The sequence below is a fragment of the Salvelinus alpinus genome, chromosome 3, assembly GCF_045679555.1.
Source record: "Salvelinus alpinus chromosome 3, SLU_Salpinus.1, whole genome shotgun sequence".
NCBI classification, from domain to species: Eukaryota; Metazoa; Chordata; class Actinopteri; order Salmoniformes; family Salmonidae; genus Salvelinus; species Salvelinus alpinus.
This window is the reverse complement of record NC_092088.1, coordinates 26,356,648-26,382,261: the sequence shown is the minus strand read 5'-3', so window position 1 is coordinate 26,382,261 and position 25,614 is coordinate 26,356,648. Positions and strand designations below refer to the sequence as shown.

The window sequence follows — 25,614 nt, the reverse complement described above, 5'->3', positions numbered from 1 at the left end:
TATAGAATGTTTTTTCTGAAAGTTGCTGGGATGTCATGTGCATCACACTATCAGTACACTCATAACAACCTAAGCATTACGGAACTTGTATGAGATCAAATAAGCATCACATATCAAAATAGTCATACATTTTTATCTTGACTAAACTCTCATTGCCCCCCACACAAAAAAACTTCTCACTTGCTTAATAATTAATGATCTGCTTAACGTGAACAGATTTTGGGTGGATTAAACTCTCTCGCTTCGCCTCTTCGTCTCTGGTTACACTAACTACCACAATATGACAATAAAGATGATTATTATTATTGTTATTCATTCTCCCATAAAAAAATAATTAATGATGTAGGAAGACGAATTGATAAATGGTTCAAATGTATGATATGACAAATGTATTATTTATTTATTGAACTTTATTTATTGAATATCTATTCAAGGGTCAGCAGTACTATAATTTGAAATCGCATAGGCCTATCTAAAACTCCTCCGCCTACATGCCTACACTGTTTGCCCTACTTGGCTTGCCGTAGTATGCTCAACTGCCCGGATGACAGGGGAATTTGAAAAACAATGGACTGTAAAAACCGGCGGTTGTAGCTAAAAGAGCTAACTAGTGTTGTGATATAAATTGGAAACTTAAATTCGGCAAATGATAATACTAGCTAGATAATTCTGCAACGCAAGGTAAGTCAAATAATAAGCCTGTTACTAACGTCATGTGTTTCAGCCTTTGTAACTAACGTAAAGTTAGCAGCTAGCCACAGATCAAATAGAAGGTAACTAACGTTAGCTAGCTAACCTCGAATGCATAGGTCCTACTAGTTTGCAAGCTATCGTTAAATGCTGAATTGAGCCCCTCTAGTTAACGTTAGTTGCCTGATAGACCCGACTGTAAATCACAGATTTCTGGGCTCCAATATGAATTAAAGCAGTACAAAAACGTGGAAAGTGCACTTACAAGCGAGAATGTTGAATACCTAACGTTACATATGAACTTACTCTTCCGGGTTTCTGTGCGGTTGCTCCGACCTTATTCAGGTCGAAATGTGAAACAAATATCCACAGGAAAGTATTGTTAACCCGACTTTTTAGAGCGCCAGCCAGTACTGCTGTTGAAATTTCAACTGCCACATGTACAAAACCATGTAAACACCTGCAAGACTTCGGTAAGTATAGACAGGTGGGTTGTTTAGCAAAAAAACGATGCATGAGCAAAACCGACAGGGTTGGCGTAGAATCAAAGGATCGTTGACATTATGTAAACTTTGTGCAAATGTATTTGTTTTCATTTCATAATGAGCACTTGTCTATCATATACATCGTTAGTTGTTGTTTTGCTAGCGAATTTTAGCCATGTTAGCATAGACGTGACAGACACAACACTTGAGTTAAAGTAAAGATACCTTCTTAGAAAATGACTCAAGTAAAAGTGAGTCACACAGTAGAATCCCACTTGAGTAAACTTATTTGTTTTTAAATATGCTTATGTACTAAATATACTTATATATACTAATATACTAGTATATATATACTTAAGCAGTGGTGGAAAAAGTACCCAATTGTCATACATGAGTAAAAGTAAAGATACCCTAATAGAAAATGACTCGAGAAAGTGAAAGTCACCCAGTAAAATACTACTTGAGTAAACTTCTAAAAGTATTTGGTTTTAAATATACTAAAGTATCGAAAGTAAATGTAATTGCTAAAATATACATAAGTATCAAAAGTAAAAGTTTAAATCATTCCTTATTTAAACAAACCAGACGCCACCATTTTTTTGTGTATTTATTTATGGATAGCCAGGGGCACACTCAAACACTCAGACATCATTTACAAATGAAGCATTGGTGTTAGTGAGTCTGCCAGATCAGAGGCAGTAGGGATGACCAGGGGTGTTCTCTTGATAAGTGTGAAATAGAAAATTGTCCTGTCCTGCTAAGCATTCAAAATGTAACTAGTACTTTTGGATGTTAGGGAAAAATGAGTAAAAAGTACATTATTTTCTTTAGAAATGTAGTGAAGTAAAAGTAGTCAAATATAAATAGTAAAATAAAGTACAGATAATCCAAAAAACGACTTAAGTAGTACTTTAAAGTATTTTTACTTAACTACTTTACAACACTGTACTTAAGTATATTCCAGGCTGTATTACATTTGGCCGTGATTGGGATTCCCATAGAGCGGTGCACAATTGGCAAAGCGTCGTTAGGGTTTGGCCGGGGTAGGCTGTCATTGTACAGTCATGGCCAAAAGTTTTGAGAATGACACAAATATACATTTTCAAAGTTTGTTGCTTCAGTGTCTTTAGGTATTTTTGTCAGATGTTACTATGGAATACTGAAGTAGAATTACAAGCATTTCATAAGTGTCAAAGGCTTTTATTGAGAATTACATGAAGTTGATGCAGAGTCAATATTTGCAGTATTGACCCTTCTTTTTCAAGACCTCTGCAATCCGCCCTGGCATGCTGTTAATTAACTTCTGGGCCACATCCTGACTGATGGCAGCCCATTCTTGCATAATCAATGCTTGGAGTTTGTCAGAATTTGTGGGTTTTTGTTTGTCCACCTGCCTCTTGAGGATTGACCACAAGTTCTCAATGGAATTAAGGCCTGGGGAGTTTCCTGGCCATGGGCCCAAAATATCGATGTTTTGTTTTCCGAGCCACTTAGTTATCACTTTTACCAAGGCGCTCCATCATGCTGGAAAAGGCATTGTTTGTCACCTAACTGTTCCTGGATGGTTGGGAGAAGTTGCTCTCGGAGGATGTGTTGGTACCATTCTTTATTCATGGCTGTGTTCTTAGGCAAAATTGTGAGTGAGCCCACTCCCTTGGCTGAGAAGCAACCCCACACATGAATGGTCTCAGGATGCTTTAGTGTTGGCATGACACAGGACTGATGGTAGCGTTCACCTTGTCTTCTCCGGACAAGCTTTTTTCCGGATGCCCCAAACAATCGGAAAGGGGATTAATCAGAGAAAATGACTTTACTCCAGTCCTCAGCAGTCCAATCCCTGTACCTTTTGCAGAATATCAGTCTGTCCCTGATGTTTTTCCTGGAGAGAAGTGGCTTCTTTGCTGCCCTTCTTGACACCAGGCCATCCTCCAAAAGTCTTCGCCTCACTGTGCGTGCAAATGCTCTCACACCTGCCTGCTGCCATTCCTGAGCAAGCTCTGTACTGGTGGTTCCCCGATCCCGCAGCTGAATCAACTTTAGGAGACGGTCCTGGCGGTTGCTGGACTTTCTTGGGCGCCCTGCAGCCTTCTTCACAACAATTGAACCGCTCTCCAAGTTCTTGATGATCCGATAAATGGTTGATTTAGGTGCAATCTTACTGGCAGCAATATCCTTGCCTGTGAAGCCCTTTTTGTGCAAAGCAATGATGACGGCACGTGTTTCCTTGCAGTTAACCATGATTGATAGAGGAAGAACAATGATTCCAAGCACCACCCTCCTTTTGAAGCTTCCAGTCTGTTATTCGAACTCAATCAGCATGACAGAGTGATCTCCAGCCTTGTCCTCGTCAACATTCACACCTGTGTTGAGAGAATCGCTGACATGATGTCAGCTGGTCCTTTTGTGGCAGGGCTGAAATGCAGTGGAAATGTTTTGGGGGGATTCAGTTAATTTGCATGGGAAAGAGGGACTTTGCAATTAATGATCACTCTTCATAACATTCTGGAGTATATGCAAATTGCCATCATACAAACTGAGGCAGCAGACTGAAAATTCATATTTGTGTCATTCTCAAAACTTTTGGCCACGACTGTAAATAATAATTTGTTATTAACTGCTTGCCTAGTTAAAGGTTAAATAAGTATCAAAAGTAAATGTATTTGCTAAAATATAAATAAGTATCAAAAGTATAAATAATTTCTAATTCCTGATATTAAACAAACCAGACGGCACCATTTTCTTGTTTTTGAAATTTACGTATAGCCAGTGGCATATTCCAACACTCAGACATAATTTACAAATGAAGCATGTGTGTTTAGTAAGTCCGCCAGATAAGAGGCAGTAGGAATGACCAGGGATTTTCTCTTGATAAGTGCGTGAATTGGTCAATTTTCCTGTCCTGCTAAGCATTCAAAATGTAACAAGTACTTTCGGGTGTCAGGGAAAATGTATGGAGTAAAACGTTAATTGTTTTATTTGGGGCGGCAGGTAGCCTAGTGGTTAGAGCGTTGGACTTGTAACCGAAAGTTTGCAAGATCGAATCCCTGAGCTGACAAGGTAAAAATCTGTCGTTCTGCCCCTGAACACCCACTGTTCCTAGGCCGTTATTGAAAATAAGAATTTGTTCTTAATTGACTTGCCTAGTTAAATAAAGGTAAAATATATATTTTTTAAATGTAGTGAAGCAAAAATATAAATAGTAAAATACAGATGCCACCAAAAAACGACTTAAGTAGTTCTTTAAAGTATGTTTACCACTGCAAATCAAGACATGGTATCAATTATAGGCATGGACAGTATATTACCTGGGGTATTTGGAAATAGCCACGGGATGGTTTTTCAATACCATTGAATCTATTTCTTAGAATTTTTTAAAATAAATTTGAGTATTTGTAGCTAATTTTTAAGTAAATACCTGAAGTCAACGTGTTCAATATTTTAGGAGATGAAGAAGTTTGGGTTATTCCTTTCACCGGTCACATAATTTTATTATGACACTTACCGGTAGTCCCCAGTCACGCGGTTTGTTTACAAGCACACTCAAAGAGACTGGAGCATTGTGATTCACTCACTGTTATGCATGTGCCAAATTATCTAGTTACAGTATGGATTTCACAACTAAATGTTTGCTAGCTAGATACAGTGCCTTCAGAAAGTATTCATACCCCTTGACTTTTTCCATATTTTGTTACAGCCTGAATTCAAAATTGATTAAATTGATTTTCTTTCTCACCCATCTACACACACATGACAAAGGGAAAACATGGTTTTAGAATTTTTTGCAAATGTATTGAAAATACAGGTGTAGTACTTACAGGCTCTAACCAATAGTGCGAAAAAAAAGGTTGTATGTGTAGGAAGCGAAAGAAATAAAACAACAGTAAAAAGACAGTATAACAGTAGCAAGGCTATATACAGACACCGGTTAGTCAGGCTTATTGAGGTAGTATGTACATGTAGGTATGGCTAAAGTGACTATGCATATGATGAATAGAGAGTAGCAGTAGCGTAAAAAGAGGGGTTGGCGGGTGGTGGGACACAATGCAGATAGCCCGCTTAGCCAATGTGCGGGAGCACTGGTTGGTCAGGCCAATTTGAGGTAGTATGTACATGAATGTATAGTTAAAGTGACTATGCATATATGATAAACAGAGAGTAGCAGCAGTGTAAAAGAGGGGTTGGGGGGTGGGACACAATGCAAATAGTCCGGGTAGCCATTTGGTTACCTGTTCAGGAGTCTTATGGCTTGGGGGTAAAAACTGTTGAGAAGCCTTTTTGTCCTAGACTTGGCACTCCGGTACCGCTTGCCATGCAATAGTAGAGAGAACAGTCTATGACTGGGGTGGCTGGGGTCTTTGACAATTTTTAGGGCCTTCCTCTGACACCGCCTGGTGTAGAGGTCCTGGATGGCAGGCAACTTTGCCCCAGTGATATACTGGGCTGTACGCACTACCCTCTGAAGTGCCTTGCGGTCGGAGGCCGAGCAATTGCCGTACCAGGCAGTGATGCAACCGGTCAGGATGCTCTCGATGTTGCAGCTGTAGAACCTTTTGAGGATCTCAGGACCTATGCCAAATCTTTTTAGTTTCCTCAGGGGGAAATAGGCTTTGTCGTGCCCTCTTCACGACTGTCTTGGTGTGTTTGGACCATTCTAGTTTGTAGTTGATGTGGACACCAAGGAACTTGAAGCTCTCAACCTGCTCCACTACAGCCCCGTCGATGAGAATGTGGGCATGCTCGGTGCTCCTTTTCCTGTAGTCCACAATCATCTCCTTAGTCACGTTGAGGGATAGGTTGTTATTCTGGCACCACCCGGCCAGGTCTCTGACCACCTCCCTATAGGCTGTCTCGTCGTTGTCGGTGAACAGGCCTACCACTGTTGTGTCGTCTGCAAACTAAATGATGGTGTTGGAGTCGTGCCTGGCCGTGCAGTCGTGGGTGAACAGGGAGTACAGGAGGGGACTGAGCACGCACCCCTGGGGAGCTCCAGTGTTGAGGATCAGCGTAGCAGATGTGTTGCTACCTACCCTCACCACCTGGGGGCGGCCCGTCAGGAAGTCCAGGATCCAGTTGCAGAGGGAGGTGTTTAGTCCCAGGTTCCTTAGTTTAGTGATGAGCTTTGAGGGTACTATGGTGTTGAACGCTGAGCTGTAGTCAATGAATAGCATTCTCACATAGGTGTAACTTTTGTCCAGGTGGGAAAGGGCAGTGTGGAGTGCAATAGAGATTGCATCATCTGTGGATCTGTTTGGGCGGGCGGTATGCAAATTGGAGTGGGTCTAGGGTTTCTGGGATAATGGTGTTGATGTGAGCCATGACCAGCCTTTCATGGCTACGGACGTGAGTGCTATGGGTCTGTAGTCATTTAGGCAAGTTGCCTTTGTGTTCTTGGGCACAGGGATTATGGTGGTCTGCTTGAAACATGTTGGTATTACAGACTCAATCAGGGACATGTTGAAAATGTCAGTGAAGACACTTGCCAGTTGGTCAGCACATGCCCGGAGCACACGTCCTGGTAATCAGTCTGGCCCCACAGCCTTGTGTATGTTGACCTGTTTAAAGGTCTTACTCACGTCCGCTACGGAGAGTGTGATCACACAGTCGTCCGGAACAGCTGATGCTCTCATGCATGCCTCCGTGTTGCTTGTCTCGACGCGAGCATAGAAGAGATTTAGCTTGTCTGGTAGGTTCGTGTCACTGGGCAGCTCGCGGATGTGCTTCCCTTTGTAGTCTGTAATAGTTTGCAAGCCCTGCCACATCCGACAAGCGTCGGAGCTGGTGTAGTATGATTCAATCTTAGCCCTGTATTGATGCTTTGCCTGTGTGATGGTTCATCGCAGGGCATAGCGGGATTTCTTGTAAGCTTCCGGGAACAAATTCTTATGTTCAATGACGGCCTAGGAACGGTGGGTTAACTCCCTTGTTCAGGGGCAGAACGCAGATTTTTACCTTGTCAGCTCGGGGATTCGTTTTTGCAACCTTCCGGTTACTAGTCCAACGCTCTAACCACCTGACTTACATTGCACTCCACGAGGAGCCTGAATGGCAGGCTGACTACCTGTTACGCGAGGGCAGCAAGAAGCCAAGGTAAGTTGCTAGCTAGCATTAAACCTATCTTATGAAAAACAATCAATCTTAACATAGTCACTAGTTAACTACACATGGTTGATGATATTACTAGTTTATCTAGCGTGTCCTGCGTTGCATATAATCGATGCAGTGCCTGTTAATTTCTCATTGAATCACAGCCTACTTCGATAAACGGGTGATGATTTAACAAGCGCATTTGCGAAAAAAGCACTGTCGTTGCACCAATGTGTACCTAACCATAAACATCAAAGCCTTTCTTTAAAATCAATAACAAGTATATATTTTTAAACCTGCATATTTAGTTAATATTGCCTGCTAACATGAATTTCTTATAACTAGGCAAATTGTGTCACTTCTCTTGCGTTCCGTGCAAGCAGTCAGGGTATATGCAGCAGTTTGGGCCACCTGGCTCATTGCGAACTGTGTGAAGTCCATTTATTCCTAACAAAGGCTGTAATTAATTTGCCAGAATTTTACATAATTATGACATAACATTGAAGGTTGTACAATGTAACAGCAATATTTAGACTTAGGGATGCCATCCGTTAGATAAAATACGGAACGGTTCTGTCTTTCACTGAAAGAATAAACGTTTTGTTTTCTAAATTATAGTTTCCGGATTCTACCATTTTAATGACCAAAGGCTCCTATTTCTGTGTGTTATTATGTTATAATTAAGTCTATGATTTGATAGAGCAGTCTGACTGAGCGATGGTAGGCACCAGCAGGCTCGTAAGCATTCATTCAAACAGCACTTTCGTGCGTTTGCCAGCAGCTCTTCACAATGCTTCAAGCATTGCGCTGTTTATGACTTCAAGCCTATCAACTCCCGAGATTGGGCTGGTGTAACCGATGTGAAATGGCTAGCTAGTTAGCGGGGTGAGCGCTAATAGCGTTTCAAACGTCACTCGCTCTGAGACTTGGAGTGGTTGTTCCCCTTGCTCTGCATGGGTAACGCTGCTTCGAGGGTGGCTGTTGTCGATGTGTCCCTGGTTCGAGCCCAGGTAGGAGCGAGGAGAGGGACGGAAGCTATACTGTTACACTGGAAATACTAAAGTGCCTATAAGAACATCCAATAGTCAAAGGTATATGAAATCCAAATCATATAGAGAGAAATAGTCCTATAATTCCTATAATAACTACAACCTAAAACTTCTTACCTGGGAATATTGAAGACTCATTTTAAAAGGAACCACCAGCTTTCATATGTTCTCATGTTCTGAGCAAGGAACTTAAACATTAGCTTTTTTACATGGCACATATTGCACTTTTACTTTCTTCTCCAACACTTTGTTTTTGCATGATTTAAACCAAATTGAAAATTTTTCATTATTTGAGGCTCAATTGATTTTATTGATGTATTATATTAAGTTAAAATAAGTCTTCATTCAGTATTGTTGTAATTGTCATTATTACAAAAAAAAAAAAAATATAGACCGATTAATCGGTATCGGTTTTTTTTGGTCCTCCAATAATCGGTATCGGCGTTGAAAAATCATAATCGGTCGACCTCTAGTGTGTAGTGCGATTGAGATTGCGTCATCTGTGGATCTGTTGGGGCGGTATGTGAATTGGAGTGAGTGTAGCGTTTTCGGGATGATGGTGTTGTGAGCCATGACCAGCCTTTCAAAACACTTCATGGCTACTGAGTGAGTGCTAGTAGTCATTTAGGCAGGTTACCTTCGCATTCTTCCACTAAATTATCCAAATGAACCTATAGACTGATAAGCATGGCTGTTAATTGTATTTACATCGACTGGTTTTTCCATCAATGAATAAAAATCATTATTTAGCCATTTTGTCAGGCAACCGTTTTATTTATAGGCTTTAAGAAAAAAATATCAGCCAGAAGTCGATGTAAACCCTGATCTGATCGTCCTCGTACATCAAAGGTTCGACTCCTGACTTTTTGGCTTGGATGGCCAGTTGTAGAACTTTTATCTTTTTCCCTTTAGTTAAGGAACTTTGCGACAATGTCCCTTTGGTTTGCTGCTCATGTCCCCTCTCGGGCCGCCTGTTCAATTTTGGTAGCCCGTATGAAGTTCTACTTGCTCAGTAGTTGTGCTATTACCTTTTCCAGTAATTCTTCAATTTCAGGTTGTTTAACAGCTTTCGGGAAAATTTACAAAACTTTAGTCCTCCATCCCGTTTTGTTCTTTTTGTTAATCCACACTTTTCTGTAGCTTTTCTCATGCGATTTCCCCCATGGTTAACCCGGTTTCGGCCTTGTTCACACGTTTGCCCAGTTTAGTCATATCAGTTTTGATTTATTTGATCATTTCTTTAACTGTTTAGACAGTTTATTCTTGCCAGTGCGAATTTCTGTTAGTAGTGTCTATAAACTCAATTTAGACAAGTCGTCAGCTTCTCGGTCCATGGCCATGTTGTTTCGCTGTGTTTGTTTGTCTTTTTCTAGGTTTAGTATTTGCCATAACATGCAGTTGCCAACATAACGTTTCAGTTATTTATTGATGTTGGTCAAGTTATTTTGTACTTAAGAGGCATCCTTTCCATAAAGGAAGGGAATGCCAAACGGATCACCTTCACCTGACTACCTTACGGCCGGCATACCGGAAATCGTCTCAAATCTTTTCTTTTGGTGTTACAGATGGAAGTCCGATTGACTCATGGATACCAATTTTATATCTCTGCGCTAACGCTAGTTAGCAACTTCCTTCAAACTGCACGCAGACACACGAATGTTATCCATGATTTCATCTGACTCTGGGGAAGTAGATAAAGAGCTTCATTGCATTAAAGGGATCCTTCTGGATTTTGGCAATCTCATTCCGCTACTGGACGGAGAAGATGGGCAGGGTTTCACAGTGCATAATGCTTCATTCACATTACATCTGAGCCGTCCCTTGCGTTGTGCAGGATGTCTTTCATCCCAATGGGAACTGTCCGCAGAGTGATATAGCAGCGCCCCTTGCTGTTGAAGGCTTCGTTGCAAAACTGCAGCAAGAGTCTGTCAATAGAACAGGATGTTACCAAACCACAGAAAAATATGTGGTTTTGTGCGATTGCTTTATGGGATAGCTAGCAACTTGGAAACGATTAACCATAATAGTAATGTTAAATAATACACATTGGCTGTTAAAATAATATATTATATGTCTGTTTCCTCCCATTTTAGTATATTGTGATGGTTATGACGTTTTGTTTTTTCTTATAATTATTAGTTGGAGGTCGCTAGCTACAGTATCTTCTACCTAGCCTAGCTTTTAGTTAGTAGTGATGCGAACTTTGGCTCTTTTTAGTGACTCATCTTTTTGACTCGTTCAGTCAAAAGAACGACTCATTTCGTTAGAGTACATCTCTGGAGCCACCGAGCCGAATGAGCGCTTATTAATTATTCTGCAGTCATTGCTGCCAGCAGGTCAATCGAACGACAAAAATGAACTAGTGAGTCGCACAGAAAAACTAATCATGACTCGAGTCAGTAAAGAGCCGTTAAAATAACAATTTCACGAAATAGCTAGCTGCTTCGTAAACTAGCTTGACTTGATAGAAAGTTAGAGAAACAAGTTGAGGAAAAAGTAGCTCAACAAAACATGTTTTATTATAACCTGAAACATTGTGTTTCTCCTGTCTAGAATGAAAAGGTCATATTTTGCAATCTCCCAAAATAATTGTAATCTCTCCTTACATTGTGAACCCCATATTCACCACCCAGAAACGGAACGAGAGAGCATGAAGATGACATGGCGTAATGAAATACCCGATGTGTACGGGGCATCAGGGATGAGCAAACAAATCGTGATAGCCACATACAGAGACCTGCGTTTCGAGGTCAGTTAATATTACTTTCCTGTGGATATTTTGTCACACATTTCCAACTGAATAAGTACGAAATCAGCAGACAGGTAGAGTAAGTTCAAATGAACTTTATTCAACATTGTGACTTGTAAAGGGACTGTTTGGAATTTTTTTACTGTAAAAGTTAGAGACGAGTGAGAAAATACATTTCACTCAGATTAACGTTAGATGGTGCTTTATTTACTTAACCAAAACAGTTAACTCGGGCTACAAGGTGATTCCACATTCTGCCAACGGAATGGTAACGAAAAATATTTTTGGTATATCAGATTGTTCTGGCAATTCTCATATAGGAACTTTATTGTGAGGAAAGATGTTTAACCTGCTTTTTACATTTGTATCAGAAACCATTTTTGTGAAAATCATAATGCAATTGTCCCTTTATAGACCTGTACATGCCTCCTGTAAGACCTTACCGTACATGATACAGACAACATTTTGGTGCCGTTATACTCCTTATAGTGTGCTGTAACACGTCATACTCCTTATAGTGTGCTGTAACATATGGAGTATGTCTAGATTCTGAAATATACATTTTCATATAAATGTATTCAACATTTAAAAATATACTAGTCATACATGAACATTTCCAGAGTGGTCTCTGATATTTTTCATGATATGTCCCATTTTATAAACGTATAGGTAGGTCATTAACCAATCACATTCCTACTTTAGGGTTGCACATTCATCAAATCACCAGCAGAGGGAGTTCGGTTTGAGTTCCCGTTGGTGGTGCTCATAAAATGTATCATAACTTCATAATTAGTAGAGAGCCCACTGGAAATGTGGAGTATATTGTTCCAAACAATGTCTTAAAATGAACAAAATCAAAGAGTGTCGTTTTGAGATATTCATTAAGATTTTTGTTGTTGAATATATTTATGTGAAATGTATATTTCAGAATCTAGACATACTCCATATTACAGCACACTATAAGGAGTATAATGACGACAAAGATGTCTGTATCATGTGCGGTTCAATGATCATAAGGTCTTACAGGAGGCATGCATAGGTCTAAAATTGCCAATTTCATCATGATTGTCTAACAAATGGTTTGTTATACAAATATAAAAAGCATGCTAAACATCCCTTCCTCCGAATGTATTTCCTATGTGAGAATTCCCAGAACAATCTGAGATAGGTGATTTGAATGGTGATTCTAAGGCCAAGGTTTATTTGTGTTATCCATATGCCTTGGTTTGTTAGGTTTGTCCCTGCGACCAGCAGTCTGGTCATTTTTGGTGTTAGTGGACCAGGACAGGACCACCATGCAGCAGCACCCACCAGGGGCAGGAGGGTGCTTCTTGGGTATGCTGTCCCCTGGCCATGGGGCAAGAAAGCTGGAAGGGAAATCTTTCTACCTGGACGCTGTGAAGAGTCGCCCTGCGGCCTTTCTTGCGGAGGCCATATCCCGTCTCGGAGGGGTAGGAAAGCTGGGAGGAATTGGGGCAAATTAAGCACCGGGGGGGGGGGTGTCAGTCATTAGATCATGACATGCTGGGATTATTCTGTAGTAGACATGAGACCGAGAGACTTCTATATATTTTCATTTCAGATTTTATAGTGCTAAGCCTCAAGGTGGACTCCAGCAATATAACATGATTATATGATGATACATGCAATGATACTTAGTATTATTTTGTAAAATGTTTGCAGAGAATTGAGAGTTTCCTGAATAAGGATGTCAGCTTTGTTGTGACTGGGAGCCGAGAGGGACTCCGAAGCGAGAGTTTCGTAGTGACCCGAGGTGGGTCAGACGGGATGACCGGGGAGTGTCACAGCTCTCCCCGCTCCACCAAACCGAGAGAGAGCATCATGACCAGCACCAGGCAGCAGCGTCCAGCCACTGGCACTCCCAGACCAATGGTATGGCCTTCCATCCCAGTGCCATCCTACTTTGCGGTGCATTAACATCAAACCATCTGTAATATCTATTTTTATTCACAGAATATCATAGCATTTAAAAAAATATATTCTGTCGTCCATTCATGGCTTCTTGGATGTAGACCTTACTGTGTTAGAGAGCTTCTGCTTGTATTAAAAGGAACTGGTATGGGGATTCTCAGCGCTTTTTGTTTCTGCAGGTGTGTGGCAGCCGCGGGAAGGCCCTGCTAGAGAAAGCCATTAGGAATAATGTGAGTGCTTTTATTAGGTTGATTATGTGGCCTGATCCCAAACTGTCTCCTACCCTTAGACAGGGTTAGGGCTAGAGGTTGATTTGAAAACGGGTTGTCATGGCCTTGCGGTTGGTTTCCATGTGTGGTAATGGATCTTCATTTCCCCATGCTGTTAGACCTTGTAACACGAAAACACTGCGTCAATGGTTTTATCTTTCAGGAACGGCTTCAGGGGAACAGTGTTTTGGCCAATGCCCGCTCCTGGGGAGTCAAGATAGTGCACGTGGACGGTATCCTTTTCACTATCAAACAAACACCTCTGTAGAACTCACATTCTCGTCACTCATACCTTTTTTAGGTTGACTAACTACTTTAACTACTCGCAGTTTGCCACAGGATCACCTTGTGTTGAGGTGTCCTACTGTTTGCGTGTCAAATTTTCACCCAGTAATTTACATATCCAAGGAACCTCATTCTGTTGTGCTGTATTGATCCTAAGCTGACAGCAGATGGCGTCAGATCATTTTCTTAGTCTAGCCTGAGCTATTTGGCTCTTACCAAGACTATGGGCCGTATTATTAAATGTGATCCTTAATTTAGATAAAGATCTCCTGACGCATGTCCAACTGTTGACAGCGGAGAGCTCCAAGGCCAAACACAGGAAAACTGAGGTAATGTGGTACACCAACCTGTTAGACCTCGTCTATCCTAATTTATTATTTTACACTGAGGACTGGCAAATTAATGTATTTTATAAAGAAAGAGATTGGACCTCTGTCTGCACCAGAAGCATGGTTAGGCCTAAATGTTACTTTTGTAATTTGCTTGTTTGAAATACTTGCATTAATAAAGGGCTGACGTTAACCTTTTCCCATTTTTTGGTTTAGCTGAAAAATCCCAAGTATCCTGCTGTGTCTCGTGTCATCAAAGGTCATTGAATGTTAAACTATTTTATTATTTTCGACTATGGAAATGTGCTGTGGTGTCTTGTAACTCCATTGACTTTCATGCTATTAATGCTATATATTTTTTCCTCTTTCTCCCTTGGTCCACAGCTGGTGCTTTGAAGTCCCCCTATCTGAAGGTAGAGGATTCAAGCAGGTGGGACCCTCTCTCCTCCTCTCCATGCACCCCCCCCCCCCCCCCTCCACTTCAGCTGCTTCTAAGCAATAGGCTACATCCCATCTCCTCAGTCCTGGGGGCAATTCAAGGCCAAGTGCAACAAGACACTGCAAGATCTTTGTGTCTCCTCAGTGCGCGTTTCCCCTTCAAAAAGCCAACTCCACCTGACCCCCCCCCACCTCCCCATGTAAAGATATCTTTCCCAACCCAACCCTTTCCCTCTCATCTCCTCTACCGAAGCTGCCTGGCCTGCACAGTGTGGGGGCTAAGGCAAGTGGGGAGCTTGGCTAGCATGGGCCTTTAAAATTTAATCACGACCTCCAAGAGGGCAGAGTGTGGAGGGGTGACTCGCTGCTGTTCTTGTTTAGCCAAAAGTCTGAATAACAAGGGTGGGTTGTATTCCCATTGCCCTCTTCCCCGAAGTGTGCAAAATAATTGGTACAAGCCGAACAAAGATACCAACATCCACCATGTTTCTTACACCAGTCTATTCCTTAGAAATCAATGAGTAAACACTATGGGGAGAAGGATAGTCGAACTGCAACCTTGGTGTTTATCAGGAGGTCAAGGAAGAGGTGGAGGTCTAGGCAGGATGGCTAACTCCGAGTAAGACATTCTGCGTTAGCGTCATAGTAGCTGAGTCTTGGAACAGAAGCAGTCCACAGTTTGCCAGCTAATCACTCTGAAACCAAAATGTGGGTGGTGATCAGTGATGTGCGGTGAGTTGGATGGCTGGGTCAGCACTGGCTAGTATCAAAGCCAGGTTTACTCACAAATACACCTTGATGAAGGCCAAGTTAACCGTACAACAGATGGCTCCAACAACCAGTGTAACATAGGCTATTAACTGAAATTGACAACATTTTCACCAAATGTAATTACCAATGTAGCTAAAATACAGTGCCTTTGGAAAGTATTCAGACCCCTTGACTTTTTCCACATTTTGTTACGTTACAGCCTTATTTTAAAATTGATTATATTATTTTCCCCCCTCATCAATCTATCAATCTACACACAATACACCATAATGACATAGCAACAATAGGATTTTAGATTTTTTTGCTAATTTATAATTTAAAAAAATATCACATTTGAATACTTATGTAAATAAGGTATTTTAGTTTTTTTTAAATGTTATTATACATTAGCAAAAATGTCTACACCTGTTTTCACATTTTTCAATTATGGGGTATTGTGTGTAGATTTACTGAGGATTTATACTTTTATATATTTTTTAAATGACATCCATTTTAGAACAAGGCTGTTACATAGCAAAATGTGGAAAAAGTCAAGGGGTCTGAGTACTTAACGAAGGCACTGTACATGGCGGCATATTTCAATTTCATCCAATGACACACTGCTAGCTCGGTCATAGACCGATGTAGCATCAACAGTTACAACTGATAGGTGGCACTAAAAGACCAATATATGGACACATTTCATCAGAATAATTCGCACTGCAAACTCAATAGCCTTTCACAATAGATTTACAATTCTTCCAATGCGCAAACACACACACACATGATTATGTGAAATATTACACACACACATATGATAAAATACGGTTCTAATGCCATTTTCATATCAACAATCGAAATTACCGAACAATGCAGTTGAAAAAGTGGCTCATCAAAACAAAATTCTAGCTTCAAAGCGATGTTGTCTGATTCAACAGTAGTCTAACCTTCAAATTGCCAGGGAAAATGCATTTAGGCCTAACATTACTTGTACAGTTAAGTCTGTTCTTCTGGTGAACCTCTCTGTGACAGAGTTGTAAAAGTCACATCAGAACCCCATGTCCATTATTTTATTCTGTATGCGCACAGCAGGGCCACGGTTGTGGGAGACGCATCCCCAAGGCCCATTATGTCCACAAGGCAAAAGTAAATGTCTGATATGTGTAAAAGTCGGGGGGAAAGTATGAATTGGTGATGACGTTACAGACAAGTGGACAGTCCAGTACATGGTGATTGCATGTCAGGTCTTGTGTGTAGAGCTCCTGTATGCTGCCTCTGTCTGGTCTTGACTTTCATTATAGTTGACGTTCTGCTCTTCCACTCTGATGTTCCAAACGGTACGCTACATTATTCCAACTTGGAAAATTGTTCCGAGGTGCAATAGTGTCCAGTTGACAGGTTGTTTTTGCAAGCTAGCTAGCTTTGTTCAGTTCAAGGGATGCGAGCGCCAAATTATGTAGACACACACAAATGTTGCTCAGCTTACACCAGGCAATACCCACACAACATGTTTAGGCAATATGCTGTGCAAAATATGAAATTGGCTCGAATGAAGCTACTTCAAGCTAGGCAAAGCAGCAACACCTATGCTGACCCTGTCCATTAACAATGACTGTAGTCAGAAAAGGCTGCACATGTAAAGGGTATTAATGGATTTGAATGGCTGGAAAGAATGAATAACCTGGCACCTCTCCTGAGGTTTTGATGCAGTTTTAGCACATTTTGAGGGTTTGAGCGTAAATACCACCAGAATCATTGATAAAAAACAGATAACAAAAAATGTCAATTTTATTTGGATTTCATGACAGATTTTTAAAAGTAGTTTATCACAGGGCACTTGCCTACCATGACTGCACGTCACAGGTGGTGATGCTCTGCCCCTGGCCTTTGTATATCCTCTCCACCACCCCACCCGATGCTAGCTTAGGAGGCTAGTGTTTCAGCCAGGCTGATTTCCTTAATTGAACTTTTAGAACTCCCCTGACTGTTAGGTAATGTGACGAGTGCCATCAGTGAGGCAGGCATTCGGTCTGCTCCCTGGGAGCCCAGGGCTCAAGTGGAGGATACGGTTTCTTCTGTTCCACCTTGCCTTTGCAAGCAGCCCTGCATTGAATTCAGTGGACACGAAGGGGGACTCAATGTGCTAAAAGCAATTTTCAGCAGCCCTATCATTTAAGCTAATTACAGGGCCATGCCTGCTCAGCTACGGTATTGGGCCCATTCCATGAGAAATTGAGCCCGTGGGCTGTGACAGCTAAACCCGTTTGGTTGTTAGCTGGGTCATGTTCATTAGGACACACTGTAGCAAAACATTCAATGGGAATCAAGAATTTCTTATTGGGCAGATGGTACTCTCTTTCTGAGCGATTTCTAACTTTTTCTATCTACTGAACACAACCCAGGTCTTAGTTGGGGTCTGTTTGATATAAGTCAAGGCTAAGACCTTACTGTAGTGTACAGTATTTACAGTGCATTTGGAACCTTCCACAAGGACAACCATCCCTGCAGCACTCCACCAATCAGGCCTTAATGGTAGAGTGGCCAGACGGAAGCCACTCCTCAGCCCACTTGAAGTTTGCAAAAGGCACCTAAAGGACTCGTAGACCATGAGAAATAACTATGGCCTGAATGCCAAGCGTGACATCTGGAGGAAACCTGGCACCATCCTTACGGTGAAGCATGGTGGTGGCAGCATCATGCTGTGGGGGTGTTTTTCGGCAGCAGGGACTGGGAGACTAGTCAGGATTGAGGGAAAGATCCTTGATGAAAACATGCTCAGGACCTCAGACTGAGGTGAATGTTTACCTTCCAACAGGACAACGACCTTAAGCACACAGCCAAGACAATGCAGGAGTGGCTTCGGGACAAGTCTCTGAATGTCCTTGAGTGGCCCAGCCAGAGCCTGGACTTGAACCCGATTGCACATTTCTGGAGACCTGAAAATAGCTGTGCAGCGACGTTCCCCTCCAACCTGACAGAGCTTGAGAAAAATGGGAGAAACTCTCCAAATAAATTTGCAAACATTTGGAAAAATCTGTTTTTGCTTTGTCATTATGGGGGTGTTGTGTGTAGATTGAGGGGGGGGGGGCAATTTAAAACATTTTTAGAATAAGGCTGTAATAAAATGTGGGAAAAGTCGAGGGGTCTGAATATTTTCCGCACTGTATGACTTGTTTTAACAGCATGTGGTCATGTACAGTGTAATCAAACCTAGCGTTATCCAAGTGTATATTTTCTGCTGTGCAATGACTTTCACCTTAGATCTAATTGTAGTATCCAATTCTCTCTCCTGTTTGTTATGGAACCAGGAAATACAAGGCCCTGCACATGCAGTCCATGACCTTCCCCACTCTATGCTACTCTGGCCGGTTCAGTCCTTTTGAGCCCCCTGCACCCCCCCAGCCTGAGAGAGTCAAGGAGCAGGAACAAAACAAAGCCAGGTATAACACACTGAACAGGCCACAAGCCTAACCTTACTGGCCTTGGAACTCGGCCATTGCTTGTTTTTACCTCTACGACAGCCCAGCAATGGTGCTCTTTTGATGTTGGTGTACACATTATATGGTTCAGACAATACATTTATGCCTTTTTATAGAGAGGGAAGACACTTCTAACTTTCCCCCCCATTAAATAGACAGATAATTAAGAGTTTGAGTACAAGCCAGGACAAACCTCGAAGCCCTCTCCCACGCAACCCCTCACTTTGCCGGGCACGCAAAAAGAACCTGGGCTACTGCGAGTGCTGTCATGAACCCTTTAAGGACCAGGATGAGGTAAGACGTGTATCCAAGTCTTTTTTTTTCTCTCAGTTTTGTCTGTTAATGTCAATATTTCGTCTGTCTGTTAATGTCAATGTTTTTGTCTCTGTTAATGGTTTGTCTGTAAGCTTGTGTTTTGTATGTCTGTTTTTGTCAATGTCAATATTTTTGTCTGTATTCTATTTCTTTCACTCCTCACTATGTTAACTCTTGTCTGGCAGCACTTGCAGTCAGCTCAGCATCGTGGCTTTGTGCAGGACCCCTCCCACTACAGCCTGGTGGACCAGCTGGTGGCTGACATGGAGCCGGGCTTCGCCCCCTGTCCAGCCCCAGAGTCAGCAGCCACAACACTGCTCAGGTGAGAGCCAGGCCTGTCCACTAACATGGCATTGTCTTACGTTCGTTGGCGTCACTCCTATGCAACGCTCGTCCCTCAACAGACCGGTCTTGTAAGTCATTGAACTAATATGTTGTGGAACTCCTATTCAAAATCTAATATCAGAAAGCATCTGCCATAGAAAATTAAAACTTCCTAATTTCTGAAATTATTGCGCTCTCCTATGGCTATTTATGAAACAGGCTAAATTACACATGTTGTGATAGTGATTCAATAATTTGCAAATAAAAACAAAGCGGTGGCTACCTCCTGCAAAAATGATGGCCGCCAGTGTCTTGATCAGCTGCTTAGCTAACTTGTTGTAGGTAGCTTACTGACATAGACCTTTAGTGACATGCCTAGCTTGTTTAAAATTACCCTGAAGTTGAAGCTAGACACGCTGTCCCAAAATGAAGAGGGACCTTTATCAGAAATTAGTCAGCTTGTTTCTCCTCCTTCGCTTAGCTACTTTGCAACATTGGGTCAGCTGAGCGCAGCAGCAGTTGACTCCGGAAGCTACTGCACTGACTCACGGCAGAACAGGCAGCTGCTTCATCATGAAATTGTCAAACTTCAGAAATTCTTCTCCATCCTTGAAGCCCTAAACTCCTGAGCTAAAAATGTTTTAAAAAACCGCCAACATTATACAGATTTATTGTTTTAGCTTAGATTAATTCAGACTGTTTTAAGGCAGACATGGGGTTCAGCAGACAATGTTACCTAGGTAATATTTTTGAATGTTATGACAGCACATTGTAGACTAACTAATTTTCATCTATCCCATTACTCATTGCAAGATACGAGACATATCGGTGCAGGCGGAATCGTGACGCTATCTGGCGTAAGACAATGCTAACACGGTTTAGAAGTACCCTGCTACTATAATGCGATCCAAATTATAATGGAGGTTGGATTAAAATCACTTAACATTGTGCCATACCATTCACATGTACCATGGTTATTTCTCAGAAATGTTCTCTTTAAAAAATGATCTTCTAAAAGTGGTGTTGTGCTTTCTGCTGCCCTATCAGGTTGGAGACTCCCCCACTTCTACTACAACTGCCCCACAGCCCCTCTGAGATGCAGACGCACAGTGAGACGGAGCACGCCATCCAGGCTCTGCTTACCCAAGGCTCACCGATCAACACCCTGGACCCAGATCCAAGCCCTCCCACTCCGAGCCTAGTCCCCCTGTCATCCCATGCCCAGCCTCTCTCCCCCTGCCCTGACACCCTCAGCCTACTCCTCCTGCCATCCCTCCCCCAGCCTCTCTCCTCCTGCCCTGACAACCACCCTCCCTCCCCTGACACCCTTTGTCAGTCCCCCACCCTAGCCCCCCTACCAAACCACTCCCAACCCCTCTCCCCCTGCCCCAACACCCAATGCCAGCCCCCCAGCCCCTACTCCCAGCCTCCCACCCCTAACTTATCCCCCATATCATCTAACCCCCAACCACTCTTCCCTTGCCCTGACACCCTATGCCAGCCCCCCAGTCCCTACTCCCATCCTCCTGTCCTCAGCCCTAAAACCATGTTTCCCTTTGAGCCCATGTCCCAACCCGACAGCCCCTACTCTCAGCCCCCAGTCCTCAGCCCCCAGGTCCTGCTTCAGTCCCCCACTCCTCACCATCCCACAGAGGAGGAAGATATGGAGATTGACAGCCATCTGTCAGCATCCGCAGAGGTGGAACCAGTCCCTCAGACTGTCCCAGTTCGGTCTCGCTCCCTTCCTCGGCTCTGGATCACTGCAGCGAACCAGAAGAAACGCAGCCGATCAGTCAGTCCTGACACCAAGGCCAGCAAGAGGAGAAGGACCTCCCTGGCCAACCGTCACAAATCAAAACCCATCTGGGGCTTCAACAGTGCTGGATGGACAAGGAAGGAACACCAGCCCTTAGTCCCATCCACATATACTGGCAATGGACATGAGCTTGTGGCTAAGGCCTGCTCCCTGCCCAAAGAACTAGGAACTGCAGAACAAAGACAAACCACAGATCAGCTGGAAGTGAAGGGAATATCACTGGTGCCAACAATAACACAAGAGAGAATAAACAAAGTTGGGAGCGGTGTGGGCATCCGAGCAGCCAACCACTGTCACTCTGTGTCCATGTGTGGTCCGGACCATGCAATATGTCCTTTGTTGAAGGTGGACAAGATAACCAGTTGGCCTCCAGTGGAAGTGTTTGGTACAAACCGCCATTCTTTTGCCACATCCGCTCGCTCTTATACAATGAGCTTCCCAAGGCTTCCCGTGAAGTCCACAGGCAATCCGTCAGGTCATATGGATCATTCCATCTTCATGGACGGGGGTGTTCTACAGCAGCACTCCACAGTGACTCCAAACATCAGTGCTTCTTTCCCTCCCCAGCTTCTTCACCACCCTTCAGATAGACCAACCCACTGCCCCGCCTCCAGCCAGGACTCCAACCCCTGCCACTCCCAGTCAGTCACCTCCATCTGTATCGAGTCTGCCCTGCTTCCCGACCTGGCCATCCCCTCTGACTCGGACTCGGACTGGGAATGCGATCTCATGTCCCGCCTCGGCTCCACTGCCGCCACCTCCGCCCTTTCCACCCTTTCCCTCCCGCAACCAGCGGGGAGCCACCACCAGCAGCTGGACTTGGAGCTACTACAGAGACCCTGCAGCACCTGGACGCTGCACGACACCAGCTATGAGTCGCATCTGTGCGCTGTGTTGCAGCAGCCCCTCACCCCGCCGCCGGACCCCTCTCTAGTGTTTTCCAGGACAGTAATGCAAAGTCTAGAAGTGACTCAGCCCTGACTCGGGAATGACGGAAGAAGGGTTGGTTACTTGACCCATCGAAGTCCCAATACACAAACTTTTTGACCTATGTGGTTTTACATATGAAGTCGTCAAACAAAGTGGACAGACATAACAAACATCGCAACTAAATAACATTGACGTTGAAGCTTGTATTTGTCAGGCATCTCCCCAAAACTCGACGGATTATTCATGATGTATTACTGCAGAATGCCGCAATTACATCCTTATAACACTGACTTACGAGGACCTGATGAGGATCCTATGGCCTTGTGTTTCTGGGCCCATCCCTGATCCATTAATAATTAAAGCACCCAGGCCATATTTTGTCTCATGCAGACTTTTGTCTTTCAGCAGCAATCTCCGGGAACAAGCAACGGTATTGAGAATTTAATGAGTCTCTGCTGGAGGGGGCATTACTCAATTAGTTTAAGTGCTGCGTCTGGATCGGCTCCCAGTAGCGCCGGTGTTGATGTTCAGACGGGCTAAAGAGTTAAGTGAGTGAAGGACTCGACAGGACTCTGCAGTCCCGGCCAGAAACTCTTGATTAATCCTGAAAGGGCTTCTTTGAAGGAGATCCAACGAAAGGGACTGGATGAGTGAAAGGGATGTGGGGGCTTGCCACAGTGCACTCACCACTGATGGGATCTCCACCATATATATTCCTTTGACAACTGTTTCATAATATTGTTTGCCGATATAGAGTTCCAAACATATGAGGTGTGCTTGCAAGAACAGTTTTTTTCAGAGTTAAAAGGTTGGGACAAAATGTCCCAAAAACTACTGATAAGTGAAGTGGATGTTTGCAACATTTTTTGCCTCATTGTGTTACTTTAAGCATGTGTCTTTGTCCAAGTGCAACAAAAGACTGACTCCAGCTGAGTATTTTATTATTTTTCTTCACTAATTATGTTGAATATGACATTATCTCAAACTGAAGAATGGTTTTATAAAATGTGCTTTATTTCTGAAAGGTTTGTCAGCGTTCAGCCTTTCACAACGTGAATGGATAATGTCTCATGTTGGTTTTAACAAATGTTTAAAATGTAAATATATACAGTACCAGTCAAAGGTTTGGACACACTTACTCAATCAAGGGTTTTTCTTTGTTTTTACTATTTTCTATATTGTAGAATAATTGTGAAGACATCAAAACTATGAAATAACATATGGAATCATATAGTAACCAAAAAAGTGTTAAACAAACCAAATATTGTATATTTGAAGTTCTTCAAAGTAGCCACCCTTTGCCTTGATGATAGCTTTGCACACTCTTGGAATTCTCTCAACCAGATTCACCTGGAATGCTTTTCCAACAGTCTTGAAGGAGTTCCCACATATGCTGAGCACTTGTTCTTCACTCTGCGGTCCAACTCATCCCAAACCATCTCATTTGGGTTGAGGTTGGGTGATTGTGGAGGCCAGGTCATCTGATGCAGCACTCCGTCACTCTCCTTCTTGGTCAAATAGCCGTTGCACAGCCTGGAGGTGTGTTTTGGGTCATTGTCCTGTTGAAAAACAAAATGATTGTCCCACTAAGCACAAACCAGATGGGATGGCGTATCGCTGCAGAATGCTGTGGTAGCCATGCTGGTTAAGTGTGCCTTGAATTGTAAATAAATCACAGTGTCACCATCACACCACCTCTTCCATACTTCACAGTGGGAACCACACGTGCGGAGATCATCCATTCACCTACTCTGCGTCTCACAAAGACATGGTGGTTGGAACCAAAAATTTCACATTTTGGACTCATCAGACCATGGACAGATTTCCACTGGTCTAATGTCCATTGTTTGTGTTTCTTGGCCCAAGCAGGTCTCTTCTTCTTCTTGGTGTTTTTTTGTTGTAGCAATTTGACCATGAAGGCCTGATTCAGGCAGTCAGCTCTGAACAGTTGATGTTGAGATGTGTCTGTTACTTGAACGCTGAAGCATATATTTGGACTGCAATTTCTGCGGCTGGTAACTCTAATGAGCTTATCCTCTGCACCAGAGGTAACTCTGGGTCTTCCTTTCCTGTTGCGGTCCTCATGAGAGCCAGTTTCAGCATAGCGCTTGATGTTTTTTTGCGACTGCACTTGAAGAAACTTTCAACGTTCTTTAACTTTTCAGTATTGACTGACCATGTCTTGAAGTTAATGATGGACTGTCGCTTCTCTTTGCTTATTTGAGCTGTTCTTGCCATAATATGGATTTGGTCTTTTACCAAATAGGGCTAGCTTCTGTATACCACCCCTACCTTGTCACAACACAACTGATTTGGCTCAAACGCATTAAGAAGGAAAGAAATTCCACAAATGTACTTTTAACAAGGCACACCTGTTAATTGAAATGCATTCCAGTTGACTACTTCAGGAAGCTGGTTGAGAGAATGCCAAGAGTGTGCGAAGATTGAAGAATCAAAATATATTGTAGATATGTGTAATTTCTTAGTTTTGATGTCTTCAGTATTATTCTACAATGTAGAAAATAGTAAAAATAAAGAAAAACCCTGAAATGAGTAGGTGTGTCCACATTTTTGACTGGTACTATATATTTGCTATAGTATGCTTTTAGACTGGCTTTGCTTACGTGAGTGACTAGGTTCAAACCATATGTCAATGGGACAAACCCGGGTCTCCTGTGTGCCACAACAATTGTCGTCTGCTGAGGAAGCTAACAAAGTATTTTGATACGCAGAAGACCCAGGTTTGAAACCAGTTAGTCACATTGGTACTGTGGGTCTCTGCGAGGAAGTCATAAGGGGTTGAAATGTAACAACAGGTTGTTCGGTGAATCACATTATGAATAACCTTGCCTGAGACTTGAAGAAGACTTGCGTTAGCTTCCCGAGGTAATACCTTGGAGGCTTTATCCTGGATATGGCTAACAATTCTCATTTTTGACTGTATGGCGGAATTCATTTGACAGTGTTTTATTTTTAGGAATAATAAAAGTTTAAATATGTTCTATGATGGGAGTGACACTAGGATGGCAACAAATGAATTCTATGTAGTTTTAATCGGCTTTCTCCATTCTGATTAGTTTTGTACTCAACCAAACTAGGACCGAACTGACAGCAATGTAGTCCAATTTGTAGAACTAATTTATCTAGCACTGTATCAACGTATCATTTTAGACGGTATAGTGAAAATCCATACCAGTATACATGAAAATACTATCACGCAGCCCCACTTTCACTCAACAGGCTTACACAGTCTTGTGTGCAGGAGACAAGGAGTCTAACCCAGTCATACACAATAAGTACACTTCTTGATCGAGAGGTTTACAGCCGGTTACAGCATATCATGTTGTGGACTGTACTTCCTAAACCCAATATGAATTGATAAAGTAGACCATATACAGTTGAAGTCTGAAGTATACATACACCTTAGCCAAATTAAACTCAGTTTCTCACAATTCCTGACATTTAATCCTAGTAAAAATGCCCTGTCTTAGGTCAGTTAGGATCACCACTTTATTTTAAGAATGTGAAATGTCAGAATAATAGTGATTTATTTCAGCTTTTATTTCTTCACATTACAAGTGGGTCAGAAGTTTATATACACTCAATTAGTATTTGGTAGCATTGCCTTTAAATTGTTTAACTTGGGCACCAGTCCCTCCTGCAGCAAAGCACCCCCACAACATGATGCTG

At 42.5% G+C, this 25,614-nt stretch overlaps 1 protein-coding gene across 2 annotated transcripts; it reads left to right on the top strand.

Annotated features, from left to right (window-relative positions):
• Positions 1 to 523: 523 nt before the first annotated feature.
• Positions 524 to 24,923, top strand: dbf4b (DBF4B-CDC7 kinase regulatory subunit). 2 transcript variants are annotated; one of them, XM_071392316.1, is made up of 12 exons: positions 524 to 681; positions 12,291 to 12,508; positions 12,741 to 12,950; positions 13,169 to 13,219; positions 13,422 to 13,491; positions 13,808 to 13,872; positions 14,089 to 14,131; positions 14,257 to 14,302; positions 18,369 to 18,500; positions 18,695 to 18,833; positions 19,040 to 19,176; positions 20,226 to 24,923. In XM_071392316.1, exons 2-12 carry the CDS (start codon positions 12,353 to 12,355, stop codon positions 21,973 to 21,975), a joined length of 2,799 nt encoding a protein of 932 aa, XP_071248417.1. In that variant the 5' UTR covers positions 524 to 681; positions 12,291 to 12,352; the 3' UTR covers positions 21,976 to 24,923. The 2 variants fall into 2 exon arrangements, with proteins under 2 accessions (XP_071248417.1, XP_071248418.1); XM_071392317.1 differs by lacking the exon at positions 524 to 681 and adding an exon at positions 9,011 to 11,057.
• Positions 24,924 to 25,614: the final 691 nt, after the last annotated feature.

Coding starts and splice junctions, on each gene's coding strand:
- dbf4b (XM_071392316.1), top strand. CDS start 12,353: ATGCAGCAGCACCCACCAGGGGCAGGAGGGTGCTTCTTGGGTATGCTG. Junction 12,951..13,168: donor CTGGCACTCCCAGACCAATG/GTATGGCCTTCC, acceptor TTGTTTCTGCAG/GTGTGTGGCAGCCGCGGGAA. Junction 13,873..14,088: donor CCAAACACAGGAAAACTGAG/GTAATGTGGTAC, acceptor TTTTTGGTTTAG/CTGAAAAATCCCAAGTATCC.